Source organism: Copadichromis virginalis, linkage group LG4 (genome assembly GCF_057382275.1).
Source record: "Copadichromis virginalis isolate Kocher_CV1m ecotype Utaka linkage group LG4, C_Virginalis_male_GT1.1, whole genome shotgun sequence".
Lineage (NCBI taxonomy): Eukaryota > Metazoa > Chordata > Actinopteri > Cichliformes > Cichlidae > Copadichromis > Copadichromis virginalis.
Window position 1 is genome coordinate 10,488,560 of NC_140621.1, and position 18,929 is coordinate 10,507,488.

Below are 18,929 nucleotides of genomic sequence, written 5' to 3' on the forward strand. Positions count from 1 at the left end.
AATAAACAGCCTGCAGTTAAAGCTTTTAATTTCGCATCGACTTCAGAGGAAAACATAAAACAGAAGCACAAGTAACTCATAAAACCACATTGTGTACTATGGCACCTCAGCCTTGAGAAAATGACCCATAATCCCCTGCCGCCTTTTGTTGTTCCTTTCTAAAAGAGAGACCCACCCTTCCTCCCTGCATCCCTCCCTCTGTGCTGTGCTCCCTCTCTCTCTCCCTCTCTCTCTCCTTTGGTTCTCTTGCACACTTGCCCAGACACACAGACACCAGCGCACCTCTAAAGGTGGTGGGAGCCACAGTATGCGTTGCATTGCGATAGCATTTTGCCAGAGACCTGCTGCTTTCTGACTTCTCATCGCCCAGCTTTCAACTACACCGAAATACAAGCAATATGTTCCGACGCACTAAAAGGTACACCGAGAGGCTCGAGACAGAGCAGAGACGATTCAGTTTCTGTGATGTAGGGTGTGGTAGGACCGGCTATCTGTTTAATCTCCTGATCCTCTGTCCTTTTTCCTCTTTCCTACAGTTTCTGCAGTATACAGATAACCTCTACTCTGATTTAAAAACTGCTCTTACTGAAGGTAGCCTGCATGGAGTTCAGTTTATAAAATGTTGCCATTAGAGGCAATGTAAAAATTAAAAGTTGCATGAGATGCTTTTATGGTTTGCTGTTAAAGTGATAATCAGTCCAATTAATTTAATGCTGAACCATCTAAAACGATCCAGCTGCTTCAGCGGAGACCTGACACATGCGTTCACTTTTTTATCTGTGCCTTTTGAGGAAAAGCTAGTAGTGAAATATTATTATTAAAAAATAATAATGCATCTGTCTTCTTGTTGGGGATGGCCAAAGCATCACGGATCTACTGAAAATGAAAAGTTAGTAAGAATCCTGACTCTTGACATCTTGACATATATATTGTATATAAGGCCCTCACTAAAGATTTAGACCCTGGCAAAAGATAAGTTGAAAAGTTGCATCAGTGACTCATCACAGTGACATTTCTAGAAGCACAGCAAGTAGACCGATTCACATTTGAAGTAATCAGTCAATAATTATATGAGCCAAAAATGAGTCAAGCAGAACCCTACGTTTAAAATGGATTTTTATAGACTGTGATTCACCGATGCTGAGGTATTTCTCTGGACTTGGATGACTGGGTTGGTTATTTGGGGAAAGTGTTCTTTGTAAGATATTGACTTCCTGTCAGGCGTTTTTACTTTCATTTCAGCTGCAATTATATTGTGAAACACAGCAGCTGAAAAGTGCAACTATAAAGAATAATGTCATTATCACATTTTCTGAATTAATAGTCCGAGCCCATAATACAACTCGTGCTTAATAGATACTTTTAATCACTCCATTGTCAACAACCTGACAAAGTGAGGTGACATTTGGGCACTGGGGGTTTTCTCTTTAGTAACAGCAGCAGTGGAGGTCATACTGACTCGCTTAGTGATTTTATTCTCCATTCCTGATCAGGGATTAAAATAGCTTCTATTACAGAAGAGAATAGACTCTTGCTATGGCCCACCTGAGCCCAGACGCACAGGCAGACAGATGGGAATATGCCAAAGTCTCGCCATTTTAGTATCTGCCACACTCCTGCAGTGATACTGAAGCCTAGCGCGTGGATTTAGTTAGTGAAGAATGATCGGAACACGACACTTTTAAACACTTCCCTTAAAAACATATTTCTGAGGGACTAAAGCAACGAGATACGGAAAGAAAATCCCAGTCAGCAAAGACGGAAGAAAGGCATTGGGTGATTAAGACAAGGAAAGTGATGGAAGTTGAAAAAGAAAAAGGTTGTGCAAGAGGTGAAAGGGGGAGAGACTGAGATAGCATGCAGGGCCCTGGGGTGATATCTGTGTCTGCTCGTCCATTAGGGACCAGCTCACTAAGGTTACGTGAGCGCGTTAGAGATTCATACTAGCTTTGACTGTCCTCTCTCACTCGCTCTTTATTTCTTTTTCATCTCCCTGTCATGCACTTATTCTGGTCGTACATGGGGCATGTTAAGTAAGGAAAAAACAGTTTCTTCAGATTGAAATTTTGGTTTTTCTTTATTCACGTGTGTATAAGTGTACTTGAATGGCTGAATTTGTGGGGACCTGCATTTTAGACCTTGGAAGTGGGGACATTTTTGGAAAGTGAGGACATTTTGGCCCGTGCTTACTTTCTGACACATCTTAAATAATAATAAACAAAGTTTATGTGCATGTGTTGTTCTCATGTCATGGGGACGTGAGAATATGTGTTGGTTGCATTAGGGGACCTGACTTCTTTGTGTGATGATAAAGGCCCTGTAATGTAAAGCGGTGTGGTGTGATAGTCGATTTATATTCTTTTTATGTAGTACACTTATGTATACTTACTTGTGCAGTGCATGAATTGTAACAATGTATTGTTCTCTCTACTCAGTGATGGTAATAGTGCCCGTAACATTTGACTGCTAGACACAGCGTTTTGGGAACATAGGTTAAGTGGGTGATTTTTAGGATGTCAGGAGTCAGGATGCTTTCTCTACAGCTAAACCCCTTCCCCACATGGGAAATGTCCAACCATAATATAACTGCCATATGCAGACATAGCAGATCTCTCAAGGTTTCTGTAAAATTTCTTTTCCTGCCCCCAAAGATGAAGAATCTACGGTTTGAAGTATTCTCATATAAAAGGTCTCCATTACTTTTATTACTGTCCTGACATATGTAGTGTAGCAAGACCCAGTGTTACAGGCAGAATGTCAGAGAGAAGTGAGTGGAGACGATGTGCAGTAATTGGTGAGTGTTGTGCATGTTTACCTCGGGTGCTGTGGCTCAGGTGCTCTCACAAACAGAAAGACATAATCACACCCGGTGCATGTGCGTCCACATTACACAGCTTTGAGACACACACATATTGTGTCCTCTCCACACACCACCATGCTGCCAGCTATACCCCCATCTTCTCCTCATAAACACGTCTCCTCTGTAACTAAATAAACCATTACGCGTCACTTAACCAATTATGTGCAAACCAAAGGAGGTCCGTGGGAGGCTGAGGCACCTGGGTCTGACTGTAGCGTGCGTCCTACTAAGTGATGCAGTTTACCCCCAAGAGGAACCTAAAGTTCAATACCTACAAGCTCATACAAGTATATCTCCTATTAAGCCCTGCTTTCAGTGAAGGGCACTCTTTCCTTTAGTGTTAGAGTAATGGGACTCTTACAGCCTTTGATCCTCTTCCTCCTCCACTGTCTCCCTCTCAGGGCTCCTCTTACAGAAGTCTTGCTTGATAGATCCTGCTCCTGTCTGCTGCTCTGTACTACTGCAGACTGACAAGAAAAGATTTGAACCTGTTAGAGTAAACAAAACAAAAAAAAAAATATAAGAGTGTTTCATCCTTGCTGATGGGCTTTGAATTCCTCTCAGGGAGCTTTGGGACCCCGGAGAGCCGAGGAAAACCGGAAATGGAAAAAAAAAGGAAAAATAAGAATGATGGTGTCTGTTTGACTTTTCTCTTGGCCATGGTGCATTCAATGAGGCAGTGCTTTTGACATTTAGCACAATGCTTGGTGTAGCTGAGTGGAGATTTGATGGAGCCGCGTGAGGACAGTGTTTTGCCCCAGGCTGTCTCCATGACCATTTTACTGTCTGTCCTTGCCTTTTTACTGCTGGTCATGTGGCCAAATTGACAATACTGCCAGACCTACCTACTTACAGTTTAGATGGAGGAAAACGATCAATACACTCTGTCCATATCCTGCACAAAACCCACTCTATCTACTGTATTTAATAAAGCCTGATGTCATACCCTAATCTTACTGCAGAGATAATAGGATTAATTGCTTACTCAGCTAAATGAATCACGATTAATGGTAACTTAATACCAATTTCCTAGCTCCTTGTTGTGGGAATTTTCCTTCTTCTGTCTGATTTTCACGAGTCCCCTTGGACCCAATGGTGGTTTTCCAGTCATAATTTAGTAACTATATAAAGTCATAGAATGTCTTACAACTTTTCCATAGCAATTAACAAAAGAACATAAATTATAAGGACTGGATTTAACTGTATGTGTATCTGCTCTAACACAGGCAGGATCTCAGTCACTGTCTAAATAGGGGAGGATTCACAATCTCAGTTTCCTGTTTCGTAGCTTGGTTAGTGAAGTTTGAAGCCTTGAGTTAAGTGTTTTGACTGTTTCCATTATTCATTTTCTTTAAACAGACATTACATGCAAGGGTGGCTGTAAATGCACGCTCACATAGTAGCAGTAAGTCAGACACAAGGGAGCTCCAGTTTAAAGCATGCCCTCCTCTACAGTGTTTGATTTTTCTGTCTAAGACTTTATTATTTACTCAGGCCATAAACATATGAGGGACATGTTGGATTGAAATAGTAGATATAGTTTGATTTTAAGGTTTTTTATGCTGCTTTAAATGTAGAAAAATGCCTTTCTATAAAGACGGACCAGTCAGGATTGACATAAGCGATATGAGAACAATCGCTTTGAGTCACCATAACAAGCTGCTTGTTTTATAGGCTGACATGCATCAGCAGAAGGCTAGTTTTATGGGGAAAATAGATTACCCTGTCACAAAACTATGTTTATCTGGTTAAAATTCGTTCAGAGCACTGGTATGAATTTTGTGCTTTTTGTGTCTACTTTTGGCTTCTCTTGTCTGGAAGCAGATGATATATTATACATGATATATGAAATATTAGCTGTTTAGTGATGAGAGAAGTGCACTGTAGCTGTAAAGCAGCATTAATAGGGAGTGAAGCGGCTCTCTGTAGATTAGCTTTGAAGACCAAAAACCTGCTGTTTCACCCTCCTTTGGCACAGATTCAGCCGAGTCATTTATCACGAATCATTTGTTAGCAGCAGCCAGACGAAGAAGCTTTAAGAGTTACTCAGTGAGATTTTGTATTTCGATAGAGAGATCACCTCCCAGATGTTGTAATCATTTTATATTTGCTTGTATGTGTAACCCGGCCATAAATTACATATTGTTATAATTACACAAATTTTATTTTCCAGTTTATACCTGATTTTTAGGACCTTCAAGCCTGTAGTTATGTTCTTTATCAGTTGGAGCCCCTCATCATTGTTCTTCTTCTTCTTTGGTGCAACCCTATAAATACAGTGTACCCTTTTGGTCTCTACCCTTTTCTACAATTCCCCTGTGGAAGAGGTTGGTGTCATTTCTTTCCAGACACTGTACAACACACATATAATGTATATTTAGCCACCATGATATTTCTGATTGTGTGTCTTTAGTTCAATTATTGTCATCATTGTGCCTGTTTTTGTTAGATGTTAGAAATGTGTAGGCGCCATTAATGCTAGCATGAATATATAATTCTGGCTAGCTTGGGAGTTGTGGTGGGTTGAGCTAATCCTCTCCCCCACTGTTTGTATTTGGTCAGAGGAGCTGGAGCGAGCAAATTATTTACTTGGAGGTCTTTCTTTCTTTTACCTTTCTTTGTCAGGTATGTCTGAGTTTTTTTTAATCTTATGTCAAATATCTTCCATGTAAGTTCGTACTTCATGTTTAATGTAAAAATAAATGCAGCCCTTTTCTACAATTCCCCTGTGGGAGAGGAGCTGGAGTGAGCTAGTTATTTACTTGGAGGTCTTTCTTTCTTTTACCTTTCTTTGTCAGACACAATGCAGAAACACACCGGTTACATATGGTTTGGTTGTATGTATGACATTTTTATTCATTTTTTACATTTACTTTATATTTTTGTGGTGAGGTTGTGGTTCTCTTCCCTGAGTTATCCCCCACCTCATAGTGCTGCGGAAAAAGTTACAGAGCTCTTTCTGTTTCATCATTTTCATTCCAACCATTTTAGGAAGGCCACTTTTATTACTAAGTCCCTATTGCTTAATTTCCTTTTACAGCTTACTTCTTTGTTTGCCCAGACTCTTATTTCACTCTCCCTCCCTTCACCATAAAGCAGTGAACTTCAGTGGCTTTTCCCCCCCTTTTCTTCTTCCTCTCTGTGGTCCCGACTTGGTCTTATCTTATATCTCTCTGCTGCAGGCTGCGTAGCAACAACCCATCATGTGACCATGACTCCCTCCTCTCCACCACATTCCCTCTAGAGTTATAAAGCTACAACCTCAGTAACTTAGTAACAGAAATCTGAATCTTCATTTGTCTTAAGCCATTAAATGGTTCATAAAGAAAAATAAAATGTCATCATCCCATTTCCTCCTTTTCTCTGAATCATCCCTTCATTATTTACCTCCTAATGCTCTAAAGGTTAGCTCTCCCTAGCGCTTCATCAGCAATACATTCCTCTACCACTTAAATCCTGACTTTTCTGGACTGTCTTCTTCTTCACCAGCGCCTCAGATCTGCTTCTATTTAACATTTGTAGAATCTCTTGCGAATGGTGTGGTTTCATCAATATGAAGCAGCGGTGGATAGCGAGTGTTTGTTTGTTTGGTTTTGTCACACTCTATTCTGTATGATCTGCTCACAATGTTCCTCACGTGCTCTGTTCATGCTACGAATATATGTAGACTGTGTATGTGTGTGTGTAAAATGGTTTAAAAAAACTGGGTCATATCTACCATGTGTGTGGGTAATGAGCACCCCTGTGAGCCCTTTCAACCCTCCCTGCATCTAACTCTTGTTTTTCTTCTATTGAATTTGCAGTCAACTCGTTTCCCGAGGCGTTCCCTTTCCCTTATTTTACTTTAATGTCATGCTTGTTCCAGCTAGCCCCTCCATCTCTCTCTCTCTCGCTCTGTGCATCTCCTTTCTTGCTGCAGCATCCATTCCTTAACCACCCCCTCCCCTCCACCCTCTCTTGAGCCACTGGCTAGTGCAGCCCATATTTGCTAAGTGTATTGGAGTGCACCTCACCCTTTCCTCCCACCCCTCTTTGATCCTGATTGACCATCCAGGAATGGGAAAAAAAGCCTCTGTTTTCTGCATAAGCAATGCCACAAAACAGAATCGCTGGATGTGTATTAAATAAGGTTCTGCATGCTTAAAGCATTTATTTCATGAACTCTACCAGAAGAAGCTCAAGGCCAAGTGCTGTGTGTTTACACCCAGCCTCCATTGATTTCCTGCAGCACTGAGAATTCATTAACCATGTGCAGTCCTGCTGCCGAGTTTGTCTTTATATTAATCTTGTAGCAATCATCTTAATGAAAGCCTGAAACTATAATCATACACTGGGTTTGACTTAAAATACATGCATGCACTCGCTGAGATGGTCCCTTGCTGGGATCAGCTCAAGGTCACGGTGTGTGTCACAGCGAGAGCTTTAATGTGATTATCGAGATACAATCAGTCCAGGTTAGAAAGTGTGAAATGGCAAAATAGCGGTTATCAATTCAGTCTATTGGCATATGTGATCAATATCCGAGAAGCTACTTACACAGCTGATCGATCAGCATTCAGGTAATGAAAACAGATAGGTGAGATAAGATGGAGCTTGCTCAGAAATGTGAGCCTTTTACATTATTCTACAGAGACATATCGCAGAGTCACCATCAGACTTAACTAAACTGAATGAATATAAATATGTTTATTCAAGATGAGCAAATAATGTATTCTGCAAAGTCACTGTAGCAGTGGAAGGATGCCTGATGTCAGCAGATCCACTTAGGAATGTGGAGAGTGTCACCAGGAATGGACAAACATGCAGTCACAGCTCCTTATCGTTAATTCTGCGCAGGTTAGGCTTGGCTTTACATAAAAGTCCAACACTGAAAACTGTCACTTGACAGCTTGACAGTAGATGGAAATTTATGAGTTCAAATCAAGGCAGCTTTTTAGATTTATATCAGTCTGCTATCTGCTAGCAAAATGAGCCTGCCCTTCATCCAAATGACCTTAAACCTGACACTCCAATCACTCAGGTTTCCCAGCAGTACACACACCAAGTTTATTGTGGATGAAATGAATGGTCGTTCATTGGCCATATAACATAAGTGAGATTGGATTTTCTATAAAATTAGCCCAGACCTCCTCCCACTGCATGCACTGCCTCCATAAAGTTGTGTACCAAAATAAATACGATTGTAATTTGTATTCATAAACACATTAGCAAAGATAAAGCTTCTATTTTATTTAATCATTCAGTATGGTTGGGTGATAATATTCCTAGGGTTTGGAGGGCTTTCACATAGTGTGTTTTTTGGGTTGGTTGTGCAGATGTTAAAGCTTCCTCTTGCATAGACTCACAGAAAGTGCTGGAACCTTCCTGTTACCTATTGTATACCTATGGTTATCTATTACAGTAAGTAATAGGTTTGGACCAACCTATACAGCAAGGATAATAATAACTATAGTGCCACACTACAGTATCACTTTATTGTCAGTGACATTAATGCAACTGAAACGAATCATGGGTCTGATTTTTGTACAAATATAGTGGTTCAACTTTACATTTATTTTGGGGTGATTAGGGCTGAATTAAGGCCCTCTGGTTCTCCATCTTGAGTGTACTATTCATATAACCCAGCAAATCAGAAAAGATGGAAGTTGGATGGATGCATGGATGGAAATAGATCACTAAGTGTTGTGACCAGAAAAGATACTGTCACAGTCATGTGTGACCTCATTCTGACATCACCAGTTATCAGATATGACATCATTTATGTTTATAAATAAACTGCAATGAATGATTTCATCAATAATGAAAACTGGAAAAATTCTAAAGTCATTCTGAGTCTGTGACCCTGCTAATGCTGCTTTATTAAGGTGCTGTTTTTGCTTTATATATTTATATCACACTTATATCTGCATATATATGTGTGTGTGTGTGAGAGAGAGAGAGAGAGGGGGAGAAGAGGCGACACCTCTCCTCCTCACATGTGACCCCATGTGACAGCGGGCTGAAAGGGAAGAGAGGGGAGACCAGCTCTCCTCTTTATCTGGCAGCAGCAGAGATGAGATGGTGCTGCTTGCGTTTTATTCCCAGTTGTATTTATTTGCATTTATTCATGCCCCATGCTCATGCCACCTTGAAAAGCACATTGCTTTTTTTTTTGTTTGTTTGGTTTGTGTTTGTCAAAATTAAATTACTCTGCTCCGGTGTGATTGTGACAAAGTAAGTGGATCTAGTGAAAGCAAACAACTTGCTCTGTTTACTGCCTAATGGCAGAGTTAGAGATAATGATATCATGTGTGACATGAGGAACCCACAGGCAGGTTTGAAATGAGTCAGTGTGGTAGTGACTGCTATTAAGAGACCCGTAGTAAACTGAGGTCATAAAAGTGGACATTTTTGCAGTATTTCTCTCTCCAGTTTAAAAATTTTTTTTTTTTAGAAATATCACCTAAATCCTCTCTTCTTATCCTGCTTGTTGCCTCTCTCTCTCTCTCTCTTCCAACTTTGGCAATCCCTCCCTCTCTCTCTCTCCTCCTTTCTTATCTTAGCTGAGGGGAGGCAGACAGGGATGGATGGCTGAGGAAATTGAATTCTCTGTATCGCCGTCGCGCCCCTGCAGTGAGCTGCTTCACGTGTCCGCCTCTCTTCCATCCACACTTACAGCTGTGCATGCATATATTTATGCACAGACACAGTGCTTAGTCACAACTCTGTTGTGGTAATGTGGATGTGAGTACATTTACATCTTCTTTTTCTCAACAGCTGTCGTACAAGCAACAGAAAAAGTCTGATCCTGACGACCACGTCCCCCACGCTCCCTCGGCCTCACTCCCCTCTGCCCCTCCCTGGACACCTCGGTATGTACAACAAAAGCCCTAACGCCTCCCCTGTGAGCTTGATTTTAATTGATTTTGATCAAAAATATAGGTGAAGATATTCCGACCTCTCAAAAAAGGGTTATTCTACTGGTTCATCATGTGTTTACAGTTTCTTAGTTTTATTCTTTTTCACTTCACTGCAGAGAGTTAGAAGATCGATCCCTCTCTCATGTCTGTATGGTTAAAATTAAGTTAGAGCTAGTAACAGGATAGCTTAGCTTAATATAAAGTCCACTTAAGGCCAGCGCCAAAAGCAAGTCAGTTGTCAAAGTCTTCTGTGTTAACATGTCCAGCTTTACAGAAGAAATAAGAATGAATAATTCCTGCTACTGTTTGTGGTTTAAAACGAAGAAATAATTATTGTTTTTGTGTCTGCATGCTACTCCCATTTAATTTATGCATCTTGCTAACTAAGCTTGCTAGCATTAGCTCATAATTTTATCACTCATCCGTGTCATCTAAATTTACTTTAAAAAAACAAACAGACAGATATGAAGGCCAAAACTGGTAATGTTCAGACATCAAAACTCGATTTTATAAATTAATGTTGATGTCACTGAGCTTATGTCTACTTTTTATATACAGTCAATAGGTGAAATGATTAGCCTTTGAAGTTGTCATGGTAATTTTACATGGAGGGTGAAATCAAGCCCATTTTACGGTGGCCCTGAGAGGCCAAACGGACTGCAACTTAAGAAAACACCAACAATAAGAAAAACGCTTCAAAAGCACATAAAACACAACGGAAATAGGAAAAAACAGATTTCCAAAGGCACTAGGGAAGTGTTTCTGGGGAGACAATAACCCGACAGACCAGTTGCAGGAACCCAAAACAAGCTAGATGTGTTTTATCATGATTCATATAATACTGATGACGGATTTTTTAGGCTAATAGTTAGGCTAACACATCCTGTGTTTTCTTTTTTCCTATTTCTGTTGTGTTTTGTGTGCTTTTGCAGCGTTTTTCTTATTGCTGGTGTTTTCTTAAGTTGCAGTCCGTTTGGCCTCTCAGGGCCAACGTACCATTTTGATCTTCAGTGTCTCAGATCAATTAACTTCCACTTGGTGTCAGTGTAAAGAAGTTACACATTTAATTCTCTAGACGAGTTGTTTCCTTATGTTTTCCGTCTTCATGGCAAACTAAACACGTCATCATAGCAAGAAAACAACAAAAAGCAGTATATTTCCAACAATGATCTCAAAGTTTACTGAGCTGAATGTGAAAACACAGCTCCCATATGAGGTTGATTCTGTTTTTGTCTGAAATATTTTTGAAATTTGGATATATATGTAACTCGCATTTGTTCCCTGTCGAGTTTCACTAAAGATCAAAGATAGGCCCTTAGGTTTAAGAAAAAAATCTTAGTTTACATTAAGTTTTAAATCGGTTTACTCCTAAAAGCGTTGCCTACTTATTATGAGTAGTTATGCTGTGATATTGAACTAAAGGAGCAGTGGGAGACAGCTCTGCGTCTGCACCTCACAGCACGTCACTGGATTTCCTGTTGGGACTTGGCCACAGGATAAAAGGCACAGTGGCATGACATACTACCACTTTGACCTTCTCCTACACTCGTGCCGTTCTTTTGTGTCTCATTCTCAATGCATGTCTTGTTGTCCCACCAGGAAGCAGCCCACTGGACAGCCCACGAAACTTCTCTCCCAGCAACCCAGCCCACTTCTCATTCGCCTCCTCCAGAAGGTGACTGCTTCCCGGCACTGCAGACTACACACTGACTGTGATTGCACCTGTTTACTCTCGGCCATATTTGCACAAGAGGTGTGAGAGGGATAGAAAGTGAGATAGAGACAGATAAGAAGAGTCTGTGTGAGGCAAAGGTCACAGAGGGGAGAGACACCGAGCAGGTGTGAGCTCCAGTGGAACAAGAGGTGCAGATGTGTTGTTGAGAGAGATCTCACACATTCTGGAGAGCCTCTCGCCGCACTCGCAGGTTCTCACAGCGTAACAGGGTGACTCATGTATGACAGGGCCAGGCCATTACATTCACAGCTCCTCTCTGTTTAGTCACGCTTGTTGCCTGTGTCACACATCTACATCTGTTCATGTTAATAGATTTTAGATTTAGGCCTTCACGTGGTTGCTTTTGTCTTTAGGCTAAAGACAGCGTGTAACAATATTATAAACACTAGTTCACTTCAAACACAACAGTTTAGAGAAGAAGGCCCTTTTTTTCTCGGGAGGCGCAGGTCCAGAAAATAAGTTGTTTGGCCTTGAGCCATGAAACAACGGCTGCATCCATGTAGTCACATTCAGAAATCTTATGGCAGGTTATAAGAGGATTAGAAGCAGATTCATGGCATCACGTTTCATTTTAATGCTCAAATGTCTGCATGCTTTTAGTCACGAATCACATCGTCCTACAGAAAAATACTTTAAGTGGATCATGTTCACTACAGTCTGTAATTTGATACTGCTTTTTGTGGTAATTTGTTTTTGCCATAAGCTTCAAAAATAGTTGTTAATTTTGAAAATATGTCTTCAACTGTAGCTCTCTAATCTGCATTGTGTGAAAAGCGTTAGATGTATTCTATGGTTGTAAGTATTATCTGGTAATATGTATAAATATTTAATATCAAAATGCTAACTATGTATTGTAGTGCACTGAGTGAACTATTAAACCTGTGAGCTGTGAGTTGTCCCAGAGTGGGAAGTGACAATAGTAATAATACTACATTTTATTTATAGGCCCCTTTCGAGTCCCTCAATGTCGCCTCATATTGGTGCAGTAATTTAAACTTGCATACACAAGAAACAAACAAAAACACAGATTAAAACTGATCAGGATAACAATGGGCTACAATGCTGTTTAATTATGTTATAATGAAGGGTGTGAAGTCTGAATGTGAAGATGGGTTTTGAAATGTGATTTAAAAATAGAAGGAGAGTTTATGGTCCTGAGATCAGGTATTTCAAAGTCTTGGAGTAGAGCAGCTACAGGCTGTCAGGCCCCATGGTGGACAGTCCAGGTTATTATAGCTAACTAAAACTTCACTAAAAACTTACACTAGTTATGGGGGAAAATGTAGTTAGCTGAAATTAAAATAAAAATGTGACTTTTGAAAAAATATAAACTAGCTAACTATTTTATGAACTTGGAGAACTATCCATCCATCCAGGGTCGCGGGGGGAGCTGGAGCCTATCCCAGCAGTGATAGGGCGAGAGGCGGGGTACACCCTGGACTGGTTCACCAGACAACCATTTGCACTCAAATTCACTATGGGCAATGGGCAATTTAGATTGATCAATTAATCTGTCCCCACTAACTGCATGTATTTGGACTGTGGGAGGAAGCCGAAGACTTGGAGAACTAACTAAACTAAAATAATAACTAAAATATTAAAAAGTATCCTTAGTTTTAGTATTTGTTAATTTGCTAAAAATATGTAAATACAGCTTGCCTGATGAGGCTTTGATGGATGTATTTATTCCAACTTTGGACGTCTGCACTAACGTTCCTAGATCTTGGACATTTTCAAAAAACCTAAACCGAAGCGAGCTAACCCACTCTGGACGCTAACTCAAACTTAACTGAATACAGAACAAAAAGAAATGAAATAAAAGTAGAAAATATGAAACTATAATAACTCGGGGATCGATGCAGACAGGGGGTGTAGCTGGGATTTAGGTGCAGCATTTACAAGATGCACTTTTTATGGCTGCATTTATGCTACAGGCAGACACGAGTTAAGTGCTTGAGCTTGCTCTCAGGGTTTGCTTCGTTTCCACAACTTTAAACAGCAGGTGCTCATACCATAGACAATCAGCCACTTTTATCTTTTCATAAAGGGGAGCTGTCACGCTCATTTCCAGTTGCATATTTTCCTTCTTACACCCTACTTGAATAGCTTTTTATTATTCATAGGTCAAAACAATCCTTATTTACCTTACACTAAATACAACGCCTCACGTCATCCACTGTATTAAAAACAACGAGGCTCCATCCACACTCTCGTGTTCAAACAGCAGAGATGTATGTAGGCGGCCAATTAGGCTGTTATTTACTTCCGTCTCTCTCTCATGTTGGAAGTCGAGGCTCCTATAAAGCCTCTGTCCTTATTTATCAGATCTGTCTGCCTGCCTCTCACTGTGAATCTGAGTTACAGAGTCACAATGCAACTCACTAGAACATGATTTTCTTCAGCTGAATTAAAACTTCTCTTTGTAGTTAATGAAATTAGGTTAGCTGGGCTTTCAGGTTCATTATCTTGATTTTTGTCAAATCAATAATAAACAACAGAGAAGCTTATGTGATATTGATTTTATAGCACTACAGTGCAGTGGGTATTAAATGAAGTGCAATTTGTGTTTGCCATTCTGCAGGGCCGATGGACGACGATGGTCTTTAGCGTCGTTGCCCTCTTCTGGATATGGTACCAACACTCCCAGCTCCACGGTAAAATATACATCACCACTTTTTCACTGTATTGATCATAAACGTGTGTGTAGGGGAGCAGCTATGCTAGAGCGTATTTTTGCAGTTATGCGTATGCGAACAACTCAATTTAAGCAATCCTTTCAGTTGCCAGTCAAAAAATACACTAGTTAAAACCAACATAGTCGAAGTTAAAGCGTAGACGAGGAGTAATATTTGCAGGACGTTGCCTCTCAGCACGAGTCACGATAATTTAGAATGTAAAACAGTCAAAAGTATTGGATATCCATAAGAAGTCATATAGCTTCACTATAAAACTAAGGTCACGAAACTCCAAGTAAAACATCGCTGAAGCAATTTGCACTCCTAGTCTACTGTATGAAAAACTCTGTAAATATGCCCCATTATATAGCGTTAAATAAAATTCATTTGATAACTTATTTCTAAGTATTTGGAACATGAAGAGTACCAACATTATCTTTGAAGGCTCCTTTTACATCACAATTTGGTTGTAACCCCAAAAGCATTAGCTTAAATGTAAATTGTTGGCTGCTGGGTTACTGTGTAGCTAATAAACTTTTGATATAACTTATAAGTAGCTAATAATTAATGGGTTGATTAGCACTGATTAGTCTGTTTATACCAAATCTGTTTGTTTTCCCTCTATGAAATTAGTTCTGGTGTGAAATGATACATGGACGTCTTTTTCTGGCAATTCAGACTTCAAGTACCAACAATGCTGTCCTGTCCTTGAAAAGCTTATGGGCACTGTGACAGGTCCTTATTTTAGGCAAAGCAAGACATTGGTATATGTTCCTGCTTTGGATTTTACATTTTGATACATTTTATTCAAGTCAAATAGAAAGCAATACAGTCTTTGATATAATTAGTCTACTGAGGTTTCTCACGTCATGTGCATATTGAGTTGTTCACCGTACTGGAGGTGATTCAGCAATCGATTGCTTGTGAAAAATGTGTCCTTCTCAGTTAGTTGGAAGTGTTTCCTATCTTCAATTTAAAAGTTGCGCTTTTAATTTGAAGGGTTTGAGTTGCAATTTTTATGGAAAGTAGCTGGCCGGCGTCACTTCCATTTAAACTATGTAAATATGCCAAACACCAAAGCAATCACAAGGATTCGGTTTTGGTCTAGGGAACGTGCGCTTCTCTCTCATGACCGGTGATTGCCAGATGAGATGGACCGGTCTCCAGGCCTATTTACTACTACACTGTCACCGTGATTGTCACACGTCAAAAAGACAAGTTATCGTCACACAGTTAGTGGTCACGTGTCTGAAAAAAATCAAGTAATAAGTCTTGTTAGGATAGCGCAACACCATCTGGACAGACAGCTAGCAGAACAGCAGTGCAGGGAATTATAGAACCAATACTAGTTATTATAGGGGATACTTTTAGATGCACTCTTTATGATGACATTTACTGATGATTATTTTGGAAAGATCCTTATGATTCCTTATTATAGCAATGCAAAATTTGTATTCCTTCTAAATTACTTGAGGGGTGGGCTTATTGATCAGACCTGTCCCCACAGCTATATGATGATTAACCATAATTATAATGATTATCGACCCTTTCAGCATACCAGAACTTTCCCCATGTAGCATGTTAGATATATCTATGAAAGCCAGTTTGTATTAGCTGAATATACATTTTCACTTTAAGATAACAATTAAAATGTATCCATCTCCAGCTCGTCACTTCTACTTCTTCCCCTGCCTGTCCTTCAGCATGACGTGTTGCATAACAGTGATATCAGGGGCCTGGTTGTTCTCTCCATCTGGCTGTGGATAGAGGCTTAGATGGATGAAGGGAAGAGAGCAAGAGGGGAAAGTGACGATCGCCAAGCCGGTTGGGACGAGAGCGATGAGACACATGGTGTAGTGAAGAGACGTCTACACGAGATAGAGCACATGCGGTTCCATGCTAATTTAATCAGAGACCAAAATAAGCCAGATACTATGAATAGAAACACAACAATAGTACATTAAACAAAAGGCTGTGAATGTTATGAATCACACTGAGCTGGCCCCTCAGTCTCTGCTCTATTTAAAGTAATTCTCTCACATCATACCACAAATTCATAAATACTGAATGGAGTCATTTTCTTGCCGACAGCGTTACCAGATTATAGCTTTGTGGAAAGATCACGCTGATCATGATGCTCTATTTCATCTTGTTTGCAAGAATTTAAAATTTTGGGCCCCAAAGGTGTATTCCTAACCATTTTCCAAGAATTCCCCGTATACTTGGAAAAACCAGTGAACAAGGAGAGAAGAAGACCCAGTTTGTGCTCATCAGACTGTAGCCAAAAAGACACACACTTGAACAGAAATATAAGTAACAGCTGGATCAGTTCAGCAGATGCTCTCTGGGAAAATAATATGCAACTCTACCAAGATAGAGGAAAAAATCTTGACATCCACACATAAAATAAACAAAGGGAGGAATCTGCATGCTTACTTCACTCTTTTCACTTAGAAATGTAAGAGGAGGCGGTCTAGGTCTCATTGTCCCTGTTTGAGGCAAAGGAAATAGGAGACAAAGTTTTACTGACAGATGGATTTAAGGTCTGGCCCTGAGGCGTCATTATCTTTCAGTTCCTGGTTTGTCGTCACACTGTCTGGATCCATGAGGAATAACAGCTGTAGACTGTCAAACACTTTAATAATTTAGCTTTCAGATCGTTATCTTCTGCAGTTGCTGGACGTCATTTGGTGGAGTTTTGTCGTTAATTTTCTGGCACTTTCTCTGTTTGATCCTTCCAACGCCTACTTCCCTTTCTCATCTGCCATCCCACCCCCCTCCTCCATCATCTTAATTCTCTCCCCTTCACCGTCTGCTTCCTCTTCCTCCTCCACCCTCTTGGCTCCCTTCCTCTTCTCCCTCTTCCAGTCCTCCAGCTCTTCTCAGGAGCGACTGCACCAGCTGCCCTTCCAGCCCACCATGGATGAGCTCCACTTCTTATCCAAGCACTTTGGCAGCACAGAGAGCATCATGGATGACGATGGGGGCCGCTGCTCTCCCCACATGCGCCCTCGCTCCCGCAGCCTCAGGTTAGACACAGCAGCGGCGCTCATGAAATTAAACAGCAGCGTCTGCTGCCCAGCGCACTGTCCTCTTTTCAGAGGCACTACTTAAAAGCAGATTTGCCGGGTCACCAGTGGTTGATCTTACTGCTTTTATGTAACATCTTTGTTTTTATCGTTAAAGAGGCCTTTAACCAATAAAAAAATATTTTAGCTTATATAGGATCACAAGTCAGAATATTTTTAATTGGACATAAAATCCATGCAGAAAACATCAGTTTTAGGCTCATGACCTGTTATAATTTTTATGTAAAAAGTGATCTTTTGTTGGATAGTTTAAAAAAATTAAGCTTTTTGGATGAAGTATACAAATGATAATCCTACTGGAGTAGATTAATAATGCATAGGTTATATAATCACAATATACTCAAAGTAAATAAAGTAAGTAAAAGTACTTCTGTGTCAAATTACACTTTTCAGAATTTGATACATGACAGTAACGGATGATAATTATGATTTATTAACGTGTAGATCTCATTATTGTTGCAGCTGGGGATTTAAGTACTTTTAAATGGATTTATAATAATCCAATAATCCTGATAATCCAAAACTTTAAGATAAATAGTACGGAGTTCAGAGTACAATACTTGCATCCAAAATACATAAAAAGAAAGCAGCATGACACGGAAGTACGAGTACATTAAACCTCAGTAAAGTCATCAAGTAAATACGTATATAAACCAGTACTGTCTTTTAGTATTGATTAGGTATTAGAGTATTGAAATGCCAACAGTTTATGGGCAAAACACCTCTATAAAAAAACAAAATGTCAGTAATGTCTTAGTTAACTTTTCATGTATAGTCAACACAACTAATTTTGAAAACTATGATTGAATTTTGTCTTTTGGTGTGAATAATTACTTTAGTTCCAATCACTCCCTTTTATTGAAAACTATCTACTGTTTTTTTCATTTTACAGTGCGTCTTGAAGCCTATTTTAAATGTATTTCAGATATGTCGATTATAGCATTGATCTCATTATATAACAGTTTTCAGCCCTTGCTTTGGAAAAGCTGAATTTTTTCCCCTGTGTCCCTCTGCAGCCCAGGACGCTCCTCCTCCTGCTACGATAACGAGATAGTCATGATGAACCACGTGTACAAAGAGCGTTTTCCAAAGGTTAGACACGCACACACACACACTAACACAACATACACACAGAGACTTGCAAAGAGCCTTCACGATAACATCATATTCTGTTTAAATGCACACAATAGTAAACTTTTGGAGCCTTTTCGGTGCTCAGTTACTAATTAAAAACAGTCAAAGCTCTGCAGTTTGTGATTAAACATTATCAGAGATCTGTGTATGCAAATGTTTTATATCCTGCATCCAAGAAACTGGGAAAGAACCGTAACCATGTGGGCTGCTAAACCATAGCAAACAAGATTATGAGAACGTGCCAAGCTCCATTCACCCCGTCAGTGTGAATATTACGTTTATTCAGTGCATGTAAAAATACTGCTCCAGTTATGAACACTGAAATAAAGCCGGTCGGTGAGGTCGGTATCAGAAGGAAAGAAGCTGAAAGCTTTGACAGTGATAAAAATCAAACCATAGGAAATTGAGCATTATAGTTTAGAGTTCATCTGCGGTAAAAGCTCTTTGGGCTTGTTCTCACACAAGTGAAATGAAAAAAAGAAAAAGACATTGTGCTGAAGTCTGACTAAATCAGCAGAGCCACGCTGTCTGAATCGC

The 18,929-nt window shown here is 40.0% G+C and overlaps 1 protein-coding gene across 2 annotated transcripts in view; it reads left to right on the top strand.

Annotated features, from left to right (window-relative positions):
* The window catches only part of LOC146710830 (microtubule-associated serine/threonine-protein kinase 1-like), a 53,772-nt gene that overhangs the window by 12,688 nt on the left and 22,155 nt on the right, over nucleotides 1-18,929 (top strand). For both annotated transcript variants that reach the window (XM_085453465.1, XM_085453466.1), the window contains exons 3-7: nucleotides 9,617-9,711; nucleotides 11,359-11,434; nucleotides 14,076-14,148; nucleotides 17,038-17,198; nucleotides 18,275-18,350. In XM_085453465.1, coding sequence (XP_085309591.1) covers nucleotides 9,617-9,711; nucleotides 11,359-11,434; nucleotides 14,076-14,148; nucleotides 17,038-17,198; nucleotides 18,275-18,350 — 481 coding nt within the window. The remainder of the gene's footprint in view (nucleotides 1-9,616; nucleotides 9,712-11,358; nucleotides 11,435-14,075; nucleotides 14,149-17,037; nucleotides 17,199-18,274; nucleotides 18,351-18,929) is intronic.